This window comes from Carcharhinus amblyrhynchos, chromosome 13 (genome assembly GCF_965287045.1).
Source record: "Carcharhinus amblyrhynchos chromosome 13, sCarAmb.v2.hapA, whole genome shotgun sequence".
Lineage (NCBI taxonomy): Eukaryota > Metazoa > Chordata > Chondrichthyes > Carcharhiniformes > Carcharhinidae > Carcharhinus > Carcharhinus amblyrhynchos.
Genome location: NC_137336.1, coordinates 10,990,561 through 11,014,987, shown reverse-complemented (window position 1 = coordinate 11,014,987; position 24,427 = coordinate 10,990,561). Strand labels below are relative to the sequence as shown.

Below are 24,427 nucleotides of genomic sequence, written 5' to 3'. Positions count from 1 at the left end.
ATGATACAGGAAGGGTATTAATAAGGTTGAAAGAGTGCAGAGAAGGTTTACAAGGATGTTGCCGGGACTTGAGAAACTGAGTTACAGAGAAAGGTTGAATAGGTTAGGACTTTATTCCCTGGCGCGTAGCAGAATGAGGGGAGATTTGATAGAGGTGTATAAAATTATAATGGGTATAGATAGAGTGAATGCAAGCAGGCTTTTTCCACTGAGACTAAGAGAGAAAGAAAACTAGAGGACATGGGTTAAGGGTGAAGGGGGAAAAGTTTAAAGGGAATATTGGGGGGGGGGTCTTCACACAGAGAGTGGTGGGAGTGTGGAATGAGCTGCCAGATGAAGTGGTAAATGCGGGTTCACTTTTATCATTTAAGAAAAACTTGGACAGGTACATGGATGAGAGAGGTGTGGAGAGATATGGTCCAGGTGCACATCAGTGGGACAAGGCAGAAAAATGGTTCAGCACAGCCAAGAAGGGCCAAAAGGCCTGTTTCTGTGCTGTAAATGTTCTGTGGTTCTAAAGGGAATATTAGGCTCTTTAATTCCTGTGGTGTCATCATCCTATGTTTTGTGATATTTTCTATTCACCTTAGCACCTTGTTTCATGCCTGCAATGTACTCAACTCAGGTAACCCCCCCCTTATCCCTTCTTCATAATCTCTATTCTTACACACAAAACAATTACACAAACTATATAATAAACAGATTAATCAATGTGAATATTACTGGGAAAGAGAGGAGGGATGAGAAGGGAAAGGGAGGAGACTAACTGCTCATGTTAATGGGATTATAATTGTGCTTTTTTTGATGTTGAAGAATTCCATTGATTTAAATGACTGAAATTGTGATTTTACAAATGCTTCTATCTTCTTGTTGAAACTGTTCCTTTTATTGCTAAATCTGGGCAGCTGCTTGGGCTGTAGAGATACGTGATATGCTGAAATATCATTAATTATTATATACGATAATGACTTGTATTAACATTGAGCTTTTAATAGAGTACCATGTCCCAAGGTGCCTCACAGGAGCTAATCAAACAAAAATTTGGCTGCAAGTCATATAAGGAATGTCAGGACAAGTGACCAAAAGCTTTATCAAAGGTGTGGGTTTTTAAGGATCTTCAAGAAAAAAGGGAGGTCGAGAGGTGGAGAAGTTTAGGGAGGAATTCCAGGGTTTTGAGGCTAAACTGCAGAAGGTGTGGTCAGAAATACTGGAGAAATGCAAATCAGTGATGCCAGAACTGAAGGAGTGCAGAGATCTCAGGTGGCTGTAGAACTGGAGGAGGCTGCAGACATAGGGAGGAACGAGGTCATGGAGGGACTAGAACATGCTGAAGAGATGTGTGGACAGAACGTGATGTGATCTCTGTGTGACTGAGAGGACAACTGATCTGCTTTTTATTGCCCCCAACGTTGTCTCTTCGACTAATCGGTCATATTTACAGAGGTGTCTCTATTCCCCGCTCCTCCAGGCACCTCACCCATGTTGGCTGCCTTCACATGTTAGTTGAGACATTGAACATTGGCAGGCTATTTGTTCCTCAACCAACACACACACATCAACATGCACACATCAACACACATACATCAATACACATATCAACATGCACATGTCAACATGTATAACAGCACACACATAACACACAAGAATCAACACCTGTACACACAGATCAACACACACACACACACAGATCAGGCATGGACAGATCAGACACATACATACACAAGTGTAAATACACTTTTGACCACGAGCCAGCATGAGTCCATTGGATTGCTGGTGACTGTTGTGTTCATGCCCTCACTCAGATCAGCTATTTCAGCAAAGACCACAAAAACTCAGGGTCACCTTTGACCTCAGCAAACAGCAAAGTGAGCAGCAACCTGTTTGACATTCAGCTTTTTATTCTAATTGAGGTGAGGGAATTTTAATCCAGAACACACTGCCTCAAAAGGCCAGTGGAAACAGTGTCAATAGTAGCATTCAAAGGGGACTTTGAAGGAGAAATATTTGCAAGGCTACAAGGAAAGTGCGTGAGAGAGTGGGGCTTATTGAATAGCTCTTTCAGAGAGCTGAAATAGGCATAGTTTGGGCTGAATGGCCTCCTACTGCAAAGCATTACTCCTCAATTCTATGAGTGACTTCAGGATATATGGTGAGAATATGGGTAAGTGGAGTTGAAGACTAAGTCAAGTTAGATTAAAGAGGAGATTCTGGAATCTTCTCTGCAATGTGATGTTATTCTTGCTGTAACAGGCAGGATGAGTGAGAACTCTTGGTTATGGTTGAACCAAGATGGAATCATGGGAGTTCAAGTTTTACTGTGATTGGTCATTTTTTTGTGTTATTGATTCATGGGATATAGATGTTGTTGGCTGGGCCAGCATTTATTGCCCATCCCTAATTGCCTTTGAGAAGGTGGGGGTGAGCTGCCTTCCTGAACTGGTGCAATCCATGTTGTATAGTGCACCCAGCGTGCTGTTAAGGAGGGAGTTCCAGGATTTTGACCCAGCGACAGTGAAGGAACGGCCGACATATTTCCAAGTCAGGATGGTGAGTGACTTGGAGGGGAACCTAAAGAGAAAATAATTTTTGGATATAGGAAAGAGCCTTTGTAAGAGGCTGCAGAAGGAGGCCATTTGGCCTATCGAATATTAGGCTAAACAAACCCAGTTCTTTTGGTTAGATCAACCTCACCTACCCACCTTCTCATCCAATCCTCAGTCCTACGTTCTCACTGAATCAAGCATCTTGTTGTTGGATTAACCTTGCATCAAACCTCAGTTGTATCTTAGCCATGCTTAATGGCTAGTTACCACTAGACTTCAATTTGTTCCACCTGAGTCCATTCACAAAACGCAGTTTCATTGCAATATTCACACCTTGGCTTTCTGTACTTTTATGAATGAATTTTCAGTTGTTAAACAACCCCTGATGGACCATTTTGAATCTGATCACTGAGTTGCTGCTGATTTATTTAATGATATCCTGCTCAGTGTTATCGCTTACCTCTGTGTACTAACTGGAAATGCTCCAGTGGAACAGCTTGTTTTCACTCTTAAAGATGGGATCACAGTAAATAGGTGCATACTTCTCATTCATTGGCAGCGTGACTCCACTCTCATCAATAATACAACAAGACTGCGCCTCTCAACTTTCTTCCCTTATTTCCCCTGAACTCCAAAAAGCCCCAGTGTGTACTTTCTTCGTCTAGATATTATCAGTCTGTCAATATCAACACTTACTTCCCTACTCTGACTCATGGTCAGGTACTCTGGACTCCCTCAGTCTCTTCCTCAGACTGAGGAACTCGTGTCATCACAGAATGATTACAGTAGAGAGGTCATTTGGCCCATCCTGGCTCTCCCAGTGAACGATCGACCTAGTGCTGTTCCCCTACCTTTTCCCAAAATTCTGCACATTCTTCCTTCTCAGATAACTGTCGTAATTCCCTTCTGAATACTTAGTTTGAACCCGCCTCCACCACACTGTCAGACAGCACATTCCAGACCCTAACCACTTGCTGGGTTATAAGGTTTCTGCTCATATCTCCTTTGCTTCTTTTGCCAGTTTCCTGAAATCTGTACCCTCTCATTCTCAATCCTTCCACCAGTGGGACCAGTTTTTCCTGTTTGTTCCTGCTCCCCCTCCCTCAGTCTATCCTCTAAACTGTGGAATTTCTTACATTCATTCCCCCCTCAATTTTATTAGCTCATGGACTCCGAGCTTAGTGTTAACTGACATCAACACGTTGCTCAGAGCTGGTTTCTAACTATAGACCCTGCGGCTCAAACAAGGAACCGCAACACGGTGGCCCAGTGCTTAGCACTGCTGCTTCACAGTGCCAGGGATCTGGGTTCGATTCCAACTTGGGTCATTGTCTGCGTGGAGTCTGCACATTCTCCCATGTCTGCGTGGACTTCCTCTGGGTTCTCTGGTTTCCTCCCACAGCCCAAAGATGTATGGGTTAGGTAGATTGGCCTTGCTAAATTGACCCTTAATGTCAGGGGGACTAACTAGAGTAAATGTATCGGGTTACGGGGATAGGGCCTGGGAGGGATTGTGTTTGGCGTAGACTCAGTGGGCTGAATGGCCTCCTTCTGCACTGTAGGATTCTATGATTTTAAACCAGAAGTGCTGTAATGCTGCTGTCAGTGTTTCCTGCTCTTTCATCTTTGTATTTTTATTGCGTCTTATGGTGTTTTTGAATGGAATTCTGTGCCAATCACTACAGCCACAGCTATTGTTTACAGTTACATTAATAATAAGGGGGTTGGACGGGCAGGGGTGTAAAGCAGCATAGATCATTGTGTGGTGGGGTGGGGGGGGGGGGGGTTGGGGGCGGGGAATACAATATCCCACTTATAGGAGGAATTGCTAAGAAATAAATCATTACACTGAGATTTTATCTACATTTAACAAGTTACAACATAGTATACGTTTTTTTTGTGTGTGATGTATATTGTACATAGCATATTGTGTGAAACCGAATATGAAATGTTTCCAAGACATGTATAACGTACAAAAATAAACCACTGTTTTTGATAGTGAAAGTGTGAGGAAATTCTCCTCGGGGTTTTATTTATACCAGGCCACCGTTGCTTGTGTTCAGGTTTTGGGAACTGATGGTTTCCACGCTGGTTATGTTCCAAACCGTTGATAAATCCAACAACGTGACAACTTTGTTAGATTTTACTCTGCTCCTTCCATGTTGTATTTCCACTTAGAATTGGTTAATCATTGAATCTCCCAACAACCTCCCACTGTGGGCGGCACAGTGGTTAGCACTGCTGCCACATAGTGCCAGGGACCCAGGTTCAATTCCAGCTTTGGGCCACTGTCAGTGTAGAGTTTGCATGTTCTCCCCGTGTCTGCATGGGTTTCCTGCAGGTTAGGTTGATTGGCCATGATAAATTGCCTCTTAGTGTCAGGGGGACTAGCAGGGTAAATATGTGGGGTTAGGACCTGGGTGGGATTGTTGTCGGTGCAGACACGATGGGCCAAATGGCCTCCTTCTGCACTGTACATTCTATAATCATTCCTAACCAGTTGGCCCTGGAGTAATATGAAAAAAAAAGGATCTTTTCCCTGAACTCCATTTACTGCCAGCTCTCCACGCCTCCTGATTCCTCTAGAATCTAAGGACAGAACTTTCCAATACCACCAACAACAGGAAGCTTGGTGGGCAGGGGGCTTTATTTGACGTTAATCCAAAACTCAGTTTTCCAATGCCAGGGTGAACTTAAAGAATTCTGTTCTCAGGACTTTAAAGGTGAGCCGAGCTTTCTGACACAACATTGTTGGGAAGTACTTTGCAAGCGTAGAATATGCTGCATGCTCATTAAAAAGCTACATCATCGGGATTAAGAACATAAGAAATAGGAGCAGGAGTAGGCCATCTACCCCTTCGAGCCTGCCCCGCCATTCAATAAGATCATGGCTGATCTGTCGTGGCTCAGTTCCACCTTCAAATTAACTGCCTTGCTAGTGGGCATGGGGATAGAAACTGGTGTCGGCTAGGTGGGAGGGAAGGCATATGGAAGTGAATAGTAACAGGTACAAGATTATGTTGGGAGGTTCTGGGGCAGCACAATGGCACAGTGGTTAGCACTGCAGCCTCATAGCACCAGGGACCTGGGTTCGATTCCTCACTTGGGTCACTGGCTGTGTGGAGTTTGCACATTTTCCCTGTGTTTGTGTGGGTTTCCTCTGGGTGCTCCAGTTTCCTCCCATAGTCCAAAGGATGTGCAAGTTAGATGGATGGCCATGCCAAATTCTCCCTCAGTGTACCCGAACAGGTGCCGGAGTGTGGCAACTAGGGGATTTTCACAGGAACTTCACTGCAATTTTAATGTAAATCTATTTGTGACTAATAAATAAACTTTTCTTTGCCACCCTTGAGTAAAGTAAAGTAGACGGGAGAGGAACGTTTATATTTGATGAATGACGGGTGATGGGAAAGGTAAATTGGTGAGTGACGGGGAGAGTGAAAGATTGTGGGCCATGTCTCAGTGCTAACGCGTAGTTTTTCAATTCACAACAATGCAACACAGTCGACATAAAACTGTCGTACCTCAAAGTGGGAGGAGGGTCTTTTCACCAAAGGAGAGAATATTGGAAAATCTCAGCAGATCTGGCAGCATCTGTAAGAAGAGAAAAGAGCTAATGTTTCGAGTCCAGATGACCTTCTATCAAAGCTAGAAGACATATAAAGTTGGATTATTATATTGCATGGTGAGGGAATGAAAGATGAGTCATAGCCACGGAAATCAGGAGAAATGACAGTCCATAGAGAGAACAAAGGGTGTGAATGGCCAAACGGCAGAGCAACTGAAATCAGAGGGTAAGCTGTGACAGATGAAGATGTGGGAGGGAATGGGTGGGAGAGGTAAAATTTAGAAAAAGGGGGAAAGGGGAAGCAAAGGGGGCAAAAGGTAAGGAAATGAGGGATAAAATAGGCAGAAAGAGTGGGGAGGAAGAAAAATAAAGACAATAAAGAAATGAGATAGAGAATAAAGAATTAAATAAAATTAAAACAAAGAGGTTGAGGTGAGGTGGAATTGATCATCTGAAGTTGTTAAATTTGATGTTGAGACCGAAAGGCTGTAAAGTGCCTAGCGGAAGACGGAATGCCTTTTTTGAGATGAGATTTTTACGGAGGGTCTGTTCAGGTGGATGAAATTCAAGGTCAGCACAATTGGCCAACCAAAGGAACATCCTAATAACCGTAAGGCAACTGGATGATAACTACGCTGAGTTGTGTTCTCCTCTCTATTGTGAAGCGCATACACAGTAGGTTTGTCTCTGACTCATGGGTCTCAGAACGTGGGGTGTGCAAGGACTGAAGGCGTTCACTTTGTACCACTTGCTATCTGCTGCTGTAAGAGGCAGGGATGGAGGGAGATGGATGCTGCCAAGGGGCCCAGCTGGTGGACAGCAGCAAATTCCTGACTCCAAACCGCCAAGTGAATGGTCATAGATGAAGAGGGCTCGTGTGGTTAATCTTTCAACACTGCCATGGTAATGGTCTCTCTGTAGAGTCCCAAGGACTGTGGAGGCAAGCAGAATAGTGTGAGAGGGAGGGTTCTCACACGCGGCTCTCATCACCCTGATCAAAGAGCAGTATCTCCATGCGCAGTCATGCATGAACAAGTTGAACACCGTTTTCTGCCCCTCCAGGACATTCTTCACCTGGAGGGGTAGGATGGGTTTCCATACCCAGACGGAAGCTAGGTACAAGGTTTAGCACTGACTTGGTGGCTCTGAGTTGGAGGCAAACCTCACTACATTTATTACTTTAATTCGTTCACAGCTTCCTATATGAAGCAGGTGGTCCTGGGTAAGATGCTCCTATGGAGAGTTGATGCTGACTTGATGGGCTGAATGGCCTCTGCACTGGAGAGGTTTTATGGTTCTATGAACAAAAGTAAATGTCAGAAGCTCCTTATAATGTCACTGGGTGTGGCTGAGCACATCTGCCAGCTTCTCCACAACAACCTGCAGCTGCAAGGACTTGAAGGGAATCCCACGCTAGAGGCATTGAAGGTTATCACTACCTTACACTTCTTTATAAGTGGCTCCTTCCAGGGCTTCACTGGGGATCTGTTCAATAGCAATACAAGTGCATACAGGAGGAACTCAGCAAGTGACAGATGCTTCGTTCAGCAAAGTGCATCAAATTGTTCAATTCTGCCTGGATCCTGAAAGTTTGCAGTGCTACACATGCAACTCGGCCAACGTTGTCTACCTGATACGTTGCAGTAAAGGATGTCCCGAGGCAGACTGGGGAGACCATGCAGACGCTATGTCAACGGATGAATAAACACCGCTCGATAATCACCAGGCAAGAGTGTTCTCTTCCTGTTGGGGAACATTTCAGCAGTCACTGGCATTCGGTCTCCGATCTTTGGGCAAGTGTTCTCCAAGGTGGCCTTCACGACACACGACAGCACAGAGCCGCTGAGCAGAGACTGATAGCCAAGTTCTGCACACATGAGGAAGGCCTCAACCAGGATCTTGGGTCCATTTCACACTATCTATAACCCCCATGACTCGCCTGGGTTTCCAAAATCTCACTAACTGTCCTGGCTGGAGACAATACACATCTCTTTAACCTGTGCTTAACCCTCTGACCACTCACATTGTCTGCACCTTTAAGACTTGATTACCTGTAAAGACTCACATTCCAACCATTATTTTGTAAATTGAGTTTGTGTCTTTATATGCCCCACTCACCGGACAAAGGGGCAGACCTCTGAAAGCTAGTGGCTTGTGCTACCAAATAAACTGTTGGAGTAACTAGTAACTGTCGAAGGAGGGTTAATGTGGCAAATAACCAGGTGCTGGTGCATGCCTTCTGATATTCCATTTTCCGGGAATCGATCGGATTTTCATCAGGTATCTATGTCATTCGTGTTGTGCAGATAGTAAGTTACCTCCATCAATTAATTACTCCACAGGTTTGAGATTGCCATTTGCTCACGGTGTAACTTTCCTGAAAGATTTATAGTGCCTTTCAGTTAGTGAACTTCACACAATCGATAGCAATTTTCTTATTATTAAAAGGTATTAAGCAAATGACAAGCATTTCTATAAGCTGTAGTTACAGTTAATTGCTAAAGACTTCTCTCTGAATGAACAGTGATTTTCATATTGATTTCTATATCAGATTTTACTATAATATTAAAACAAACTGAAAATCGATGGGTTGATTCTCTATTTTCTGTACTTTGTGACTTTGTTGGAATATGATGAGGAATCGGATGTTGAGATGATGAATGGGATGGATAGGATAGAGGTGGATAGACTCTTCCCGCTCAAAAAAGACAGTAGGACTAGGGGGCACAGCCTCAAGATAAAGGGGGGGCGGTTTAGAACGGAGTTGAGGAACTTCTTCACTCAAAGGGTGGTGAATATCTGGAATTCTCTGCCCGTTGAAGTGGTGGAGGCTGCCTCGCTAAATATTTTTAAGAAGCGGATTGATGGGTTTTTGATAAGAGAGGGGATTAAGGGTTATGGGGAGAGGGCGGGAAAGTGGAACTGAGCCACGACAGATCAGCCATGATCTTATTGAATGGCGGGGCAGGCTCGAAGGGCCAGATGGCCTACTCCTGCTCCTATTTCTTATGTTCTTATGTTCTTATGTTCAGCAATTTAAAACTAGGGTGGTATCTCCAAATGCTAAAGCTTTTAAAAGAACTTCCGTTCTATATAAGTGCCTAAAGAAAACCTGATATCGGACCCATGTTCACATTGTCCTCATGATGCTGTGCTTCCAGACACACAAAATATGTAAGTTTGACTTTTGTAAACTGAGAAGCCAGTCAGGCTTTCTGTTCTAATAGCACTTTAAATGCAAAAGATGTTCCAACGAGTTGACAAAAAAACTCCAAAGTTACAATGCAAGAAAGGATTTGTATTTTTACAGCATTTTAAAGACCAAGCCAATTTACCAAGTCAAAGAAGTACTTCTGAATTTTAGTCTGACACTTTTCCCAGTTCAGCACTTCCTCTGTACTGACCCTCTGACAGTGCAGCACTCCTTCAGTACTAATCCTCTGACAGTGCAGCACTCCCTCAGGACTACTTCTCTGACAGTGTAGCGCTCCCTCAGTGCTGACCCTCTGACAGTGCAGCACTCCCTCAGTACTGACCCTCTGACAGTGCAACGCTCCCTCAGTACTGACCCTCTGACAGTGCAGCACTCCCTCAGTACTGACCCTCTGACAGTGCAGCACTCCCTCAGTACTGACCCTCAGTCAGAGCAGAAATCCCTCAGTACTGACCCCCTGACAGTGCAGCAATTCTTGGATGGTAAGGCACTTACAAAACTCCCACACTTACTGGAAAAAACGCATTGAATAATAATGCCTCAGCAGTTATTACTTTCACCTCTCAGCCTGAAAGTTGTAGGTTAAATCCAACTCCAGAAACTTGCGCTGGAATTTTACCACCCCACCTGCCATGGAATCAGAGCAGGCAAGTGGCAGACAATGGAAATGCACATTGATCTCAGGCAGGATTTTACGGTTTCAGGATGAGCAAGGCCATAAAATCCCACCCTGATGCCCTAGAGCAGCATCCATTTCTCAGTTTCAACTGCTGAAACCCTCATCCATGCTTTTGTTACCTCTACAGCCAACAGTCCCACATTCTACCTTCCATAAATTTGATGTCATTCAAAAACTCTGTGTCTGAACTCGCACCAAGTCCAATTCACCTCCATGCTCATTGATGTATACTGGCTCTTGTTCAAACAATGTCTTAATTTTAAAATTCTCATCCCTCCTGATCTCTGAAATCTCTGCTGCCCCATTCCTTCCTCCAATCTTGCACTCCTCAAATGCTGTACATCCCGATTTCAATCATTCTGCCATTGGGTGATAAGAACATAAGAACATAAGAAATAGGAGCAGGAGTAGGCCATCCAGCCCTTCAAGCCTGCCCCGCTATTCAATAAGATCATGGCTGATCTGTCGTGTCTCAGTTCCACATTCCCACCCTCTCCCCATAACCCTTAATCCCCTCGCTTATCAAAAACCCATCAACCCGCGTCTTAAAAATATTTAGCGAGGTAGCCTCCACCACCTCAACGGGCAGAGAATTCCAGAGATTCACCACCCTTTGAGTGAAGAAGTTCCTCCTCAAATCCATTCTAAACCGCACCCCCCACCCTTTATCTTGAGGCTGTGCCCCCTAGTCCTACTGTCCTTTCTGAGCGGGAAGAGCCTCTCCACCTCTATCCTATCCATCCCATTTATCATCTTATATGTCTCAATGAGATCTCCCCTCATTCTTCTAAACTCTAACAAGTACAAGCCTAGTTTATTCAGCCTCTCCTCATAGCTCAACCCCCTCAACTCCAGTATCAGCCTAGTAAACCTCCTCTGCACTCCCTCCAAGGCCAAAATATCCTTGCATAAGTACGGCGACCAAAACTGCACACAGTACTCCAGCTGCGGCCTCACCAATGCCCTATACAGCCGCAGCAAGACCTCCCTACTTTTATATTCAATCCCCCTCGCTATGAAGGCCAGCATCCCATTCGCCTTCCTGACCACCTGCTGCACCTGCAGGCTGGGTTTTTGCGACTCATGCACAAGGACCCCGAGGTCCCTCTGCACTGTCGCCTGCTGCAGTTTTTCGCCACGTAAGTAATAGTCCTTCCTACCATTATTCCTACCAAAGTGGACCACCTCGCACTTGCCAACATTAAATTCCATTTGCCAGTTCCTGGCCCATTCGCCCAGCCTACCTAGATCCTTCTGCAGACTCTCCACACCCTCCGCGCAATTTGCCGTTCCACCAATCTTGGTGTCATCAGCAAATTTCAACACCATACACTCGGTTCCCTCCTCCAGATCATCTATATAAATGGTAAATAGCTGAGGCCCCAGCACCGACCCCTGGGGCACTCCACTAGTCACCATCCGCCAATCCGAATAGCACCCATTAACCCCCACTCTCTGTCTCCTATTTGACAACCAATCCTCTATCCACGCTAACACCCTGCCCCCAACTCCATGCCCCCTTACCTTCTGCAATAACCTCTTGTGAGGTACCTTGTCAAATGCCTTCTGAAAATCAAGAAAGACCACATCCACCGGCTCTCCTCTATCCACCGCCCTAGATACATCCTCATAGAACTTCAATAAATTTGTCAGACACGACTTCCCTTTAACGAAACCGTGCTGCGTCTGCTCTATCAAGCAATTCCTCTCAAGATGCCTCGCTATTTCCTCCTTGATGACGGATTCTAACATTTTACCTACAACAGACATTAAACTAACCGGCCTATAATTCCCTGCCTTTTGCCTGGCACCCTTCTTAAACAACAGCGTAACATTAGCCGCTTTCCAATCTTCCGGCACTTCCCCAGAATCCAGTGACGTCTGGAAAATAACCACCAAGGCATCCACTATCACCTCCGCCATTTCTTTCAGAACCCTCGGATGCATTCCATCCGGTCCTGGGCACTTGTCCACAATCAGTCCCTCCAGTCTGTCGAGCACCGCCTCTCTAGTAACAATAATGTCATTGAGACCCTCCAGTCCTACCACCTTTCCATCGCTAACACCCGGCAAATTATTCACGTCTTCCTCCATGAAGACCGAAGCAAAAAAGTTATTCAAGACCTCAGCCATTTCCCCATCCCCTACCACTAAGTCCCCCCTCTCATCCTCTAAGGGTCCAACGTTCACCCTAGCCAGCCTCTTCCTTTTTTTATCTTTACCTTTGTGGGTCATGGTCTTCGGCTTCTCATCCGACACGTTGTGATAAATGACCACAGCCGACGCCTTGTGCGCGACAGCCCGCAGGATCTTCTGTTTGAAGGTGCAGTTGCCCCGGTTCAGCAGCGGTGACTACATCCTCATGAGGGAATGAGCAAAGGTGACTACATCCTCAATCGTTTAGGCCTTAAGGTCTGGAATTTCTTCCTTAAACCTCTCTGCCTCTCTCTCCTCCTTTAGGAAACTCTGGCTTAGGACATGTGGGAGGCACGGTGGCACAGTGGTTAGCACCACAGCCTCTCAGTGCCAGGGATCCGGGTTCAGTTCTGGTCTTGGGTCACCGTCTGTGCAGAATTTGCACGTTCTCCCCATTCCTGCATGGGTTTCCTCCTGGTGCTCTTGTTTCCTCCCACAGTCTGTAGGATATGCTAGTTAGGTGATTTGGCCATGCTAAATTCTCTCTCAGTATAACCGAACAGGTGCTGGAGTGTGGTGACTGAGGGATTTTCACAGTATCTTCATCGCAGTTAATATAAGCCTACTTGCGGCACTAATAAATAAAAATTATAATAAATACGTTCTTCTTTTGAAAACTTTTGACCAAGATTTTGGTCATTTGACCTAATATCTCCTTTTAAGGTTGCAGATGTCAAATTATGTTTCATAGTGTTCCGGTGAAGTGCCTTGGTACATCCTTTACTGTTCAAAAATCTACACCTTAAAAACATTCCCAGTGAAGGCTACCTTGTTGAATGTTTTTAATGCAAAATTAGGTAAATTTTTGAACAGTAAAGGAATCAACGGTTATTGTGAGCATGTGGGTAAGTGGAGCTGAGTGCATTAAAATATCAGCCATGATCTTATTGAACGGCAGAGCAGGCTCGCGGGGCCAAATGGCCTACTCCTGCTCCTAGTTCTTACGTTGTGATGATATTGTGATAAAGGTGTTGTATAATTATAAGTTGTTATTAAAGGCACTACATGAATGCATGTTGTTGTTGTTGTTGCTGCTTGTTCAGATCTCAGGGAACACCTGCACAGTCCGTGGGCACCCAGCTCACCTGCTCCAAGGGAGGGCGGGGCCTCCGGACGCGTGCTCGGCAGGTGGGGCGAGGCTGGGCTGCGCATGCTCTGATAGAAAGGATAAGGCGAGGCTGAGCTGCGCGCATGCTCCAACAGATGGAAGTGGGGAGGGGCCGAGGGCAGGCGGGGCGAGGCTGGCCTGCGCGCATGCTCGGGTGGAAGGAGGCGGGGGCGAGGCTGAGCTGCGCATGCTCAGCTGGAGGGGGGGTCGACGTGTCTATCCTGCGCATGCGCCCTTGCCGCCGGCGGCTCGGCTGTCAAAACCTGAGGCGGATGTTTTTAACGGACACGCGGCGGGAAAGAAAAACGGATCGGGACCCTTCGCTTCGGTTCATCGAAAATGTCCCATTGGAGGTGGAGGCAAAAAAGCTGAGGTGAAGTGGTGCCGCCTTTAGTTGAAGGAGCGAGAAAAGACCGTTTTTCGCTACTTGAGGGAAGAGATCAGCGGCGGTTGGACGCGTGCTCGAGGATGAAGCGGGCGTCTCGCGCGGGGCCACCGCCGCCACCCTTGCTCCTCGCCGCCTACTCCGCCGCCTACTTGTTGCTGCTGCTGCTCTTACTGTTGCCCGCCGGGGGCCGGGCCCAGACCGAGCCGCCGGATGATGACAGCGTCAACGACGAGCTGGTGGACGCCGTGGTGAAGGTGTCGTACGTGGATCGGGTCAGTGGGCAGCGGGTCCCAGTGCCGGGCCGGGGCGAGGACGGTCGCTACAGCCGGGAATCCCCCAAGGAAAGTGTGGAAAGCGGCACCGTGCTGGTGCCCGCCTGGGTGCCCGGCACCCAACGTAACCTACAGGGCTGCGACCCCCGCACCCGCTTCGCCGTGCCGCCCGACACTCGCCGCTGGATCGCGCTGCTGAAACGGGGCAACTGCACCTTCAAACAGAAGATCCTGCGGGCTGTCGCGCACAAGGCGTCGGCTGTGGTCATTTATCACAACGTGACGGACGAGAAGCCGAAGACCATGACCCACAAAGGTAAAGCAGAGGGCGGGCGGAATCAGGGGAGGGTGTGTGTGTGTGTGTGTGGGGAGAGTGGATGGTGCCTGCACCCAGCATCTGATCAACACGGATGAGGGACTGAACCAGCAGAGAGGGAATACTCCAGCTGGGAGAGCGAAGATAACAACATAGCAAAGAGGGGGAATTGGTCCAGTAGGGAGATTTAACTGGTCGGGAGATTTAACTGGTCTGTTGGAGAAAGTGTAACTTCTTTCAAAGATTTGATAACAGCCCTGGAATAAGTCTACCTGTATTAATAAACCAGCAAACGTCATCAAAATACAATGGGCACCATGGCTCAGTTGGTAGCACTCTCTCCTCTGAATGGAGGTTTGAGAGTTCGAGTCCTGCTTGTGAGAGAGTTGAGCACAAATGTAAATCCAGGCTAATAGCCCATGCAGTATGGAGGGAGCATGCCCTATTGGAGGTGCTGATGAAACGTTAACTGAGATCCATTTACTCTCCCGAGATGACATTAAAAATATGCTACTTTGAAGAAGACCAGTGGAATTCCTTCTGGACTAGATCAATATTTATCTGGTTTTAATAAATCTCTGTTTTTGGAAACTTGTTATTGCATTTCCTAATTCCAATTGACTGTAGTTCAAAAGGTACTTTCTTGGCTGTAAACACTTTAGAACATCTTGAGGACAGGACAGATGCTATAGAAATGCAAGTCTTTTTATGGTTATCACACGTTACATTTCTTTCTGAAAATAATATTTTGGGCTGTAATATGAGCAAGACATAACGTGGTGAGTATATTGTGCTTTGCAGGATCAGATGACTTTGGACCTGTGGTTCCTAAAGCTTTCCACCATTGGCATCCTGCCTGGAATTGCAGTAGGTTTCTTGACAGAGATTGATCGATATGATCAGTCAACAACGGTGTTTCTGTTATACCATGTGATTATCTGAATCGTCAAAGACAAACTAGGTGTATCTTGAGTCTTTTTTTACTAGTAATTCCGATGTTCCAAAGGCACTATCTTTCCAAGAAAGACAAGCATTGGCCAAATTGCTGCATATAAATTATAGCTAGAACCAGATAGTGGGTGGGCAAATTGTGTGTCATGGCCTGCACTGAAGCTGCAAACTATTCACTGTGAATAAAATGGATCATGATGGCTGTGACTTATCTAATTTCCATTCTGATTTAGTAACCATGTCTAACCTGTCTTTAAGAATATGTGACCTGATCCACAATGGCAGTGTCAATAGAATTGTATGAATTATATGGCATTTTGTTAAAGGTAAAACATATGGTGTTAATGGTATTAGTGTGATGTTTGTTTTTCAAGCTTATCACTGATTTATTTACAAGTCTGCAGAACTTGGTGGTGACAGAAGACAACCTCTGTTTAGTAAAAAATAAACCTGTTATCACTGATGATCTGCTGGCAAAGTGCCATCCATATGATTGTGAAAATTAACCTCCCATGTCACGATTGTATTTCATGCACTCCACATATAAATAAATCTTAATGTATGAATTGCACCGAGGGATGTGTAGCATTTGGAATGACTTTCAGAAACCATTGTCCTTTCATTAGATCAGAAAGAGGAATACATTGATAGTATTTCTGTCAGTCCAGTTGGGAGGAAATGCTTTTGGCACAGTTGCATTGAATGTGCTTGTGGGTAGCACTGCTTATCAACATTACAGAGGAAGGTAATTTATGTGTATTTTGTATGTGACAGTGTTAGGAATCTCTAATATGCAGTGACAATAGAAAGACTACACACACAAATAATGAAACACTGTACCTTCCTTATCCATATCTATGCTAAATTCTGTGTTATCTTTACATTTTTGAACATTTATCAAGCGTTAACTGGCTTCTTAATTGATGTCACAGTCATACCAGCTCAGATGTTTGAACTGGATATTAGGTTTACTGCAGTTGTCCTGCTTTCACCGAACTACCTGGGTTTGATTGGAGGCTGGAGTGAACGGGAAAATATATCGTCCTGAGGAACAGCAAGATTAAGAACCATTATTTGGGTTTTTATTCTGTGGAGCCCATTTTAATTAAGAAGTTGTTTCACATAAATTTCTCCCTAAGTTTAGTTTCCATGCAATTATGAAATGCAAATCTGACACACTTTATGTATTTATACGTTAAATCTAGTCTGCAAATATCATTGACAATACCCACAGGAAACATTATCTATGTGAACTTTTTATCCTTGCAAGTAAATGTTCGTGACTGGAGTTAACTTAGCATTCCGGCATGTTTTGACTGGAAACTAAATGCCATTATTTGTTACAGCCCCAAAATGGTTTTCTGAAAGAGAGCCTGCAGTATATGTAAGCTGCAACAACCCTGTATTGTTGAAACCATCACAGAAAGTAGGAGTAGACCATTTGGTCCTTTGAGCATGCTCTGCCATTCAATATGTTTGTGTCTTTTTATGCCCTGTTTGTGAACACAAGTACTCACTCACCTGAAGAGGAAGCTCGAAGCTCTGTGCTGCCAAATAAACCTGTTGGACTTAAACCTGGTGTTGTGAGACTTCTTACCATTCAATGTGATCATGGGTGATCCTCTATCTCAATGCCATATTCCTGCTTTCTCCTCATACCCTTGGTACCATTTAAAATGTACCAAAAGTATTGTAGGAATTCAGCCTATGCCAGTTTTCCATCACCAAGTACCCTTTATTGCCTATCAAAGAGAAAGGGCTGCACTTATGGCTTACAGCTAGTCTGTACCTCCGGACCTACAACTCCAATCTCGGGTGAGCAACAGCTTTATAAGCCCCTACTGTCTCCTTCTCATTGACCAAGCTGCTCAATAAGGAGGCTTGTATCCCACAAAGATCTGGGGAGATCAATCATTGTTCCCCATCATAACATCCCTCCTCCCTTAGGTTCGAGTCTCCCCCAACATCCCCACTGCAAGAAGGCACTTACCACTACTTAGCGATCAGTCTGAGGTCCATTGAAGACTGAGGTGGGTCGGGCAGCGGAAACCAAATAGGGGACCTGCCCTCCACACTGGAAGCCTCAGATGAACCTGCATCTAAGGAGATGTAGGTGTCAGACCTTCTCAAAGGTCAATCCACAGAAAGCGACTGGCCCAGATGGGGTACCCGGGCAAGCACTTAGAGCTGCGTGGATCAGCTGGCCGAGGCATTCGCAGACACCTTTAAACTCTTCACAACATGCTGAGGACCCTATCTGCTTCAAGAAGATGACCATTATCCCAGTACTAAAGAAAAGCCAAACAATGTCCCTTAATGATTATCATCCAGTGACTCTGACATCCATCGTTATGAAGTGCTTCAAAAAGTTAGTCATGGCGCAAATCAATTCCATCCGTTCGAAATCAGTTCGCCTACCACTGCAGCCAGTCCACAACAGTTGCCATCTCCTTGGTCCTGCACTCAACCCTGGAACGCCTAGATAACAAAGACATTTATGTCAGACTTCTATTTATTGACTATAGCTCAGCCTTCAGCACCCTTATTCCTCTGAAACTCACCTCCAAACTCCATAGCCTGGGCCTCAAGTCTCCTTCTGCGACTGGATCCTGAACTTCCTAGCCCACGACCACAATCAGTAAGGATAGGCATCAATACCTCTTCCACAATCATCCTCAACACTGGTGCCCCACTGAGCTGTGTCCACAGCCCCCTACTATATTCCTTGTAAACCTATGACTGTGTGGCCAAATTCTCTCCAACTAAATTTTCAGATTTGCTGATGACACTACCATAGTGGGTTGGATCTCAGACAATGACAAAACAGAGCACAGGAATGAGATAGAGTCTGAAACTCGTGAGACAACAATAATTTCTCCCTCTGTCAACGAAATGATGGAGATAGTCATTGATTTCAGGAAGCGTAGTGGAGAACGTGCCCCTGTCTAATCAATAGGGATAAATTAGAAATGGTCGAGAGCTTCAAGTTTTTAAGTGTCCAGATCGTCAACAACCTGTCCTGGTCCCTCCATGCCGACACAATAGTTAAGAAAGCCTACAGACGCCTCTACTTAATCAGAAGATGAAGAAAATTTAACGTGAGCTACGGCTCTCACCAATTTACAGATGCACCATAGAAAGCATTCTTTCTGGTTGTATCACGGTTTGGCATGGCTCCTGCTCTGCCCAAGACTTCAAGAAACTACAAAAGATCGTGAATGTAGCCCAATTCATCATGCAAACCAGCCTCCCATCTATTGACTCTGTCTACACTTCCATCTGCCTCAGAAAAACAGCCAGCGTAATTAAGGACCCCATGCATCCCAGACATTCTGTTTTCCACCTTCTTCCATCGGGAAGAAGGTACAAAAGCCCAAGGTCACGTACCAGCTGACTTGAGAGCAGCTCCTTCCCTGCTGCCATCAGACTTTTGAATGGACTACGTCGCATCAAATTGATCTTTCTCTACACCCTTGCTATGACTGTAACACTACATTCTGCACTCTCTCCCTTCTCTATGAACTTTATCTGTATAGTGCACAAAAAAAATACTTCTTGCTGTACTGATTCATGGAACAATAATAAATCAAATTAAAATCTTCGTTTCTGGAAGGATTTGCTGTGTTATCGATTGTGGGTTCCTTCAGCCCAGGGGCGTGATTGTTCAGCCTCCATTTCCAAGTCCCGACCTTCTCTAACCAAAGAGGCTCACATGGAGTCAGTTAGAGCTGGCACACCTATGGTCAGTAGTGAGGATTGCACAGGCATCGATTCCCTGGCTCTGAGATAGTTCAAGTGTTTCTTTTAAGATTTTACCCTGAACTTTGATCTTGTAAGATACTGGCCCCATTTCCTACATCATGATAGCAGGGACTTGATTGGGATCATCCTTGAAGTTTCTCTCATGAGCGAGATCACCCGTTGCATAAGTCCTTTCTATCCTTGCCGAATCATGGTTTCTTTGGTTTCCTTGTTGGGGACTCCACCCTTCCCACCAAGTTTAAGAATAGTAGGCTTAATCTGGTCAATGCCATCATCCCATCAACAGTGGGGCAATACTTGTTCTGTGAGGTGTGGTCCTATAATTGAACAAAGATTCTGCAGTTTTGGTCTCCATGGATGTTGCCAGTTTTTTCCTCATGCCATTTTTGATGGTTTGAACCACCCATTCTGCCAACCCATTTGACACTGTGTGATATGGTACTTTTTCAGATGTTTCAGATACCATTAGAGAGCACAAAGTTCTGGAAATTGCTGCTAGAAAAGCCGATGTCGTTATTGAAAACCAGGGGCAGGATTTTCTGACCGCATACACCCCAAGATCGGAAATTTCTGCCCAAAGTCAACGGTCCTTTAATTGGTCCGTCAAATTTTCAGTCTTGCCTGCTATGATTCTTGTGACAAGGCAGGAGCTGAAATTTTACCTCTAGATTTCCGGCATTCCATGAGTTCTGAAGTTTTGTCATAATTTCTCAATCCAAGCCTGAGGTCGTGGATCCCATGTAGTACTCCTCCAGCCATTTCGAGTGTACATCTATCATGATTACAAAACATGGAACCCATAAAGGACCCTGCAAAGTCCACATGTACACACACCTGTGGCCTGCCAGGCCACTCCCAAGAGTGCAGAGAAGCTGAAGGAGGAAGTTTTTGATTTTCTTGAAATTAGACTTGGTGAAGCCAGATGACTTATGTCAGATCCAAGACTGGGCCACCAGACTGAACTCTGAGCCAGCATTTTCATTTCTAATACTCCAAGGGTGACCATTACGTCATTGGACGTTGGACATTGTCCTGGTTACGGAACAAATGCTCAGGGACCCCAAAGAATGATCCCATCCTTGACATTAAGTTCACCTTCCTTAATAAGGGTTTCATTTCTTCAGAGGGTGGTCCTTGGACTCCTCTGTGTAGGATCATGTGCCTTATTTTAAATAAAGTTTGATCGTTTTAAGTCCAGCCTTAATCTGCCTTGCAGATACTGGCAAAGTCTCCAAAAAATTTAGAGTCTTCGCAACTTCTTCCAGTGCTGGTAAAGGAGCCAGGCTTGTGAGCAAAGGGAGGCAACTCAGTTCATCAGCATTGGCTATCCAGATTTCAGGGCGGTGTTCTACAAGATGGTTATAGGTCGCCAATAACAAGATCCAGCGCTCTATCAAGCAGAGGTGATAGGGGAATTGCCTTTGTGATGATACTGTGCCTTTAAGAAATGTGTTTTAGTCATGTTTCTGTGCTGAATGCTTTTTACTAGCCCCTTCCATTTTATTGGAGCTGTTTCGTCTGGATCTAGAAGCACTATATTGTACTGTAGCAATATAATTGATCTTAATTGCAATATTTTTGATCTGAATTAATACAGGGTGCTGTTGATTTGTGCTTTTCCCTGGGATATTACAGACGGCAGCTTGATTTGGATAATTGACAAATGGGGTCATGTGACTGGGTGCAACTAGACTTTCACAGCTCAGCAAGAGGTCTCAACACCAGGTTAAAGTCCTGAGCAAGGAGCAGTGCTCCAAAAGCTTGTGATTCCAAATAAACTTGTTAGTCTTTAACATGGGGTTATGAGACTTCTTACTGTGCCCACCCCAGTTCAGCACCAGCATCTTCACAGCTCAAAACAGTCTAGTTTGGGATATTTTAGAGAGGAGTTGCTTTCTCTGTATCTCTTGTTCTGTCTGAAGTGAAGACTGGAATCTACCAAGAAATAAGCCTTTTCTGTCTGCGATTCTACTGTTTGGGGGTGGAGCTTTCTTTGTAAGTTGCTGCATTAGAATGAGAAAGTAGGGGGTCTTCCTGGATAACTTCAGAAGTGTTAAAAGGCTGGAAATAGCATCATAGAGGTTTACAATTTGGAAACAGGTCCTTTAGCCTAATTGTCCATGCCGCCCTTTTTTGTTTAAACCCCTAAGCTAATCCCAATTTCCCGCATTTGGCCCATATTCCTCTGTACCCATGTAACTGTCTAAATGCTTTTTAAAAGACAAAATTGTACCCGCCTCCACTACTACATCTGGCAAGTTGTTCCAGACACTCACCGCCCTCTGTGTGAAAAGTATTGCCCCTCCGGACACTTCTGTATCTCTTCCCTCTCACCTTAAAGCTACGCCCTCTTGTTTTAGACTCCCCTACCTTTGGGAAAAGATATATTGACTATCAAGCTGATCTCTCATTATTTATAAGATCACTGCTCAGCCTTCTACGCTCCAGAGGGAAAAAAATCCCAGTCTATCCAGCCTCCTTTATAATTCAAACCATCAAATCTGGGCAGCACCCTAGTAAATCTTTTCTGCATTTTTTCTCATTTAATAATATCCTTTCTATAATAGGGTGACCAGAACTGTAAACAAGTTTGGCCTTGCTAATGTATTATACAACTTCAAGACATCCTAACTCCTGTATTCAATGTTCTGACTGATGAAACAAAGCATGTTGAATGCCGCCTTCGCCACTTTCTCCACCTGTGACTCTATTTGCAAGGAGCTATGAACATGTACCCCTAGATCTCTTTGTTCTAGAACTCTCCCCAATGCCCTACCGTTAACTGAGTAATTCCTGCCCTGGTTCAGTCTACCAAAATGCGTTTATCACCTGGCATTTATCTAAATTAAACTCCATCTGCCATTCCTCAGTCCACTGGCCCAGTTGATCAAGATCTTGTTGCATTTGGAGACAACTTTCTTCACTGTCCACTACACCACCAATCTTGCTCCTATATTCTCATCCAAATCATTAATATAAATGACAAAAAAAAGAGCTAGCACTAATCCCTGAGGCACAACGCTGGTCACAGGCCTCCAGTTTGAAAAACAATCTTCAACAACCACCCCTCTGGCTTCTGGCAAGAAGCCAATTTTGTATCCATTTAGATACCTCACCCTGGATCCTGAGATTTAACCTTATGCAACAACCTACCATGCGGTACCTAGTACTAAACCTAGTACTTATGTAAGCATCTTCGGTTTGCCCTGCTAACTGGTTCTAAAGAAGGGATTCATGTCAGTGGGGGATACTGCTAAATTGGAACAATAGCAATTCTGTTAAGAATTATACTTTGTCATGTTTTAAGTATTTTAATTGGTAAAAATTATGCTAATTCTTTTTGTTACATTTTAACTGTGTCAAAGTTTGTTTTTTGGAAAAAACCTCCTAGTGGGTCACTGGAATAATACTTCAGTAATAATCCAATGCTCACCCTAATGCCAAAATCAAATGTAAAAGCTAGGGTCCAGGCTACCTTAATGTTGGCAAGTGTGAGGTGGTCCACTTTGGTAGGAAGAATGGTAGGAAGGACTATTACTTACGTGGCGAAAAACTGCAGCAGGCGACGGTGCAGAGGGACCTCGGGGTCCTTGTGCATGAGTCGCAAAAACCCAGCTTGCAGGTGCAGCAGGTGGTCAGGAAGGCGAATGGGATGCTGGCCTTCATAGCGAGGGGGATTGAATATAAAAGTAGGGAGGTCTTGCTGCAGCTGTATAGGGCATTGGTGAGGCCGCAGCTGGAGTACATAAGAACATAAGAAATAGGAGCAGGAGTAGGCCATCCAGCCCTTCGAGCCTGCCCCGCCATTCAATAAGATCATGGCTGATCTGTCGCTGCTCAGTTCCACTTTCCCGCCCTCTCCCCATAACCCTTAATCCCCTCTCCTATCAAAAACCCATCAACCCGCGTCTTAAAAATATTTAGCGAGGCAGCCTCCACCACTTCAACGGGCAGAGAATTCCAGAGATTCACCACCCTTTGAGTGAAGAAGTTCCTCCTCAACTCCGTTCTAAACCGCCCCCCTTTTATCTTGAGGCTGTGCCCCCTAGTCCTATTGTCTTTTTTGAGCGGGAAGAGTCTTTCCACCTCTATCCTATCCATCCCATTCATCATCTTATACGTCTCAATGAGATCTCCTCTCATTCTTCTAAACTCTAACGAGTACAAGCCTAGTTTATTCAGCCTCTCCTCATAGCTCAACCCCCTCAACTCCGGTATCAGCCTAGTAAACCTCCTCTGCACTCCCTCCAAGGCCAAAATATCTTTGCGCAGGTGCGGCGCCCAAAAATGCACACAGTACTCCAGTTGCGGCCTCACCAATGCCCTATACAGCTGCAGCAAGACCTCCCTACTTTTATATTCAATCCCCTTCGCTATGAAGGCCAGCATCCCATTCGCCTTCCTGACCACCTGCTGCACCTGCAAGCTGGGTTTTTGCGACTCATGCACAAGGTCCCTCTGCACCGTCGCCTGCTGCAGTTTTTCGCCTCGTAAGTAATAGTCCTTCCTACCATTTTTCCTACCAAAGTGGACCACCTCACACTTGCCAACATTAAATTCCATTTGCCATTTCCTGGCCCATTCGCCCAGCCTATCTAGATCCTTCTGCAGACTCTCCACACCCTCCGCACAATTTGCCGTTCCCCCAATCTTGGTGTCATCAGCAAATTTCGACACTCTACACTCGGTTCCCTCCTCCAGATCATCTATATAAATGGTAAAAAGCTGAGGCCCCAGCACCGACCCCTGGGGCACTCCACTAGTCACCATCCGCCAATCCGAATAGCACCCGTTGACCCCCACTCTCTGCCTCCTATTTGACAACCAATCCTCTATCCACGCTATCACCCTACCCCCAACTCCATGTCCCTCGACCTTCTGCAATAACCTCTTGTGAGGCACTTTGTCAAACACTTTCTGAAAATCTAGAAAGACCACATCCACCGGCTCTCCTCTATCCACCGCCCTAGACACATCCTCATAGAACTCCAGTAAATTTGTCAGACACGACTTCCCTTTAATGAAACCGTGCTGCGTCTGCTCTATCAAGCAATTCCCTTCAAGATGCCTCGCAATTTCCTCCTTAATGACAGATTCTAACATTTTACCTACCACAGACGTTAAACTAACCGGCCTATAATTCCCCGCCTTTTGCCTGGCACCCTTCTTCAACAACGGCGTAACATTAGCCGTTTTCCAATCATCCGGCACTTCCCCGGAATCCAGTGACGTTTGGAAAATAACCACCAAGGCATCCACTATCACCTCCGCCATTTCTTTCAGAACCCTCGGATGCATTCCATCCGGTCCTGGGGACTTGTCCACAATCAGCCCCTCCAGTCTGTCGAGCACCGCCTTTCTAGTAACAGTAATGTCATTAAGACCCTCCAGTCCTACCACCTTTCTATCGCTAACACCCGGCAAATTATT

At 45.3% G+C, this 24,427-nt stretch overlaps 1 protein-coding gene across 1 annotated transcript in view; it reads left to right on the top strand.

Annotated features, from left to right (window-relative positions):
* The first annotated feature begins 13,776 nt into the window (after positions 1-13,776).
* The window catches only part of LOC145351646 (E3 ubiquitin-protein ligase RNF130-like), a 62,029-nt gene continuing 51,378 nt past the window's right edge, over positions 13,777-24,427 (top strand). Inside the window, exon 1 of the mRNA XM_080201206.1 lies at positions 13,777-14,284. Coding sequence (XP_080057332.1) covers positions 13,777-14,284 — 508 coding nt within the window. The remainder of the gene's footprint in view (positions 14,285-24,427) is intronic.